The sequence below is a fragment of the Peromyscus eremicus genome, chromosome 17 (genome assembly GCF_949786415.1).
Source record: "Peromyscus eremicus chromosome 17, PerEre_H2_v1, whole genome shotgun sequence".
Classification (NCBI taxonomy): domain Eukaryota; kingdom Metazoa; phylum Chordata; class Mammalia; order Rodentia; family Cricetidae; genus Peromyscus; species Peromyscus eremicus.
Window position 1 is genome coordinate 31,840,394 of NC_081433.1, and position 2,161 is coordinate 31,842,554.

General features: G+C 41.9%; 1 protein-coding gene across 2 annotated transcripts in view; it reads left to right on the plus strand.

Moving 5' to 3' along the window:
- Window positions 1-1,260, plus strand: part of Slc7a2 (solute carrier family 7 member 2) — a 55,912-nt gene extending 54,652 nt beyond the window's left edge. For both annotated transcript variants that reach the window (XM_059244655.1, XM_059244654.1), the window contains one exon: window positions 8-1,260. In XM_059244655.1, coding sequence (XP_059100638.1) covers window positions 8-204 — 197 coding nt within the window. In that variant the 3' untranslated portion in view covers window positions 205-1,260. The remainder of the gene's footprint in view (window positions 1-7) is intronic.
- The last annotated feature ends 901 nt before the right edge of the window (window positions 1,261-2,161 follow it).

The window sequence follows — 2,161 nt, forward strand, 5'->3', positions numbered from 1 at the left end:
CCCAAAGGCTTTCTGATTTACTTCGCTTATGGTATTAGACACAGCTTGGAGGGTAACCCCAGGGATGAAGAAGATGATGAAGATGTTTATTCAGACAACATTCATGCAGCAACAGAAGAAAAATCCACCATGCAAGCAAACGACCATCACCAAAGAAACCTCAGTTTACCTTTCATATTCCATGAAAAGACAAGTGAATGCTGATGCTGGCCCACAGTTTTACCACACATAGCTTACAAGGAGTGAACTATGGCAGGATGTCACCATCATGCTGGGATGTCATGGGTTTGCTGCAGAGATGGTCCACCTAACTTATATTTCCTCCTCCAGACAGCTTCTCTTCAGATGGTGAATTATGGGTCTGGGGAAACTGCCTGAGCGCACTCCTCAGCAATGAGTATCCCCAAAGTAATGTGTCTGTGTGCGTACATATGTGTTTGGGAATGTGGGTGTTAAGTGTCGTTGGTTTTTATTACTATGTGGCATTGTTCCAGCGTTGTGATGGGTGAGATACTGCACATACTAATATAGAGTATATTGCCCAATAGAAGTGTATTCTGTATATTTCCTAGGTAGTTAAGATAATAGTGATGGTTTTCCTTGTTAGGTCTGTGACTGTCAATTTGGACATACTGAAGATGTAGCCACCTTTCAGAGGTTTAGCAGTGGTCAGGAGTGGGGAGGGGATAAGGAATGAGCCTTTTCAGTAGATTACAGTGCCTCCGTAGAGTTTTTACACATCTTCTTCTCCTACTTGCTAGGACAGTTTACTAAAACTTCAGCCTGGGGGAGTGTTTTTTCTTCAGAATGACAGGATGGAGAGAGAGAGAGAGTCTGTGACACCAGATGGTCACTCCTGTTTGTGAGAGCCTTGATCCTTACATACAACACTTCCACCTGCTATAAGTGATATGCTTCCCCAACCCCAACCCCACTGAGGACTCAGGAGAGGTACCAGGGCCTCCTTGGGACCCTTTAAGCCAGAGAATGAAGGTGGTCCCACGGCCCGAAGACCAGAGGCGTAGACAGAGGCTCAGATAGGCTTTCTGTTTTTAAAAGTGAATGAAGACAGTCCAGGTCCCCATGTCACACATTTGGTGGAATGGTTCAGGTTGTTCTCCGTTACTAAGCACCCGATCACAGCTCAGCGGCTGTCACTGCATCAGCCACTCTTCTGCTTCTGCTGGTTTCTCTGATCTAGATGGAAAGGGACACGGTAGCAAATTCTATCTTCACAGTGTACAAAGAAGAAAAAGAAGAAAGGGTGAGGGAAATACCTCAAGTCCGTCTCACGAGGCATTGAGGCCCAATTCATGGATTTTCAGACCTAATATACCTCTGATGTGTCTTTTAGAAATGTTTAGAGATTCCTGCTCCCCCACATCGTTTATCGCTTTTTCTTTCATTTGCTTCTAAATGACCGCATTAAGCCTATTAACACAAGCTCTGATATTATACAATAAATCATCAATTACTTTTAGAACACAGTTATCTAAAACTTTGAGTTAAATAACCAAATTGAATTAAAAACACAGTGATCTTTGTATATGATTAAATAAATTTGATATGTAAGATTCTCTGCTACATTTTACTTTGTAGGGTTCACTGATAATGGATTATAAATCTCCAATCATTCTTATTCCTCATGAGTTAATTTTGTATAAATAATTAAATGGTTTGTTAGGTAAATCTAGAGGCTTAGACACTTAACATGGGTGTGGCACTCCCAGGAGACTGTGTTACCAAGAATGCTAGTTACCTGGCATAATCCAAAGACAAGGAAAACAGTTGCTTTCTTATAGTTCTTCTAAGAGATTATTTTACTGATGCTGTTTAAAGCAAGTTGAGATTATCAGATAAGCAGGCAAAGGTTCTGGGTTCTTGGCTGTTAGGGGTGCCTCCCTAACCCAGGGCTTAATGCTGACATTCCAAAATTTCCAGGGTGCACGTGATAAAATCTGAAGCCCAGACACTCTTTCCAACTGCTTGCTTTACTACAGAAGAAAAGTAGGAGAAGCAAAGGCTAAAATAGTTTGGAAAGGACTATAGGCATGATCAGGAATTCTTGCTATCATTAATGGCTGCCCAGAGAGGGAGAATCAAGGATGAGCCCCCTGGTCGGTTATGTGATCCCAATTGGTCAGCATTAAATACTTCTATA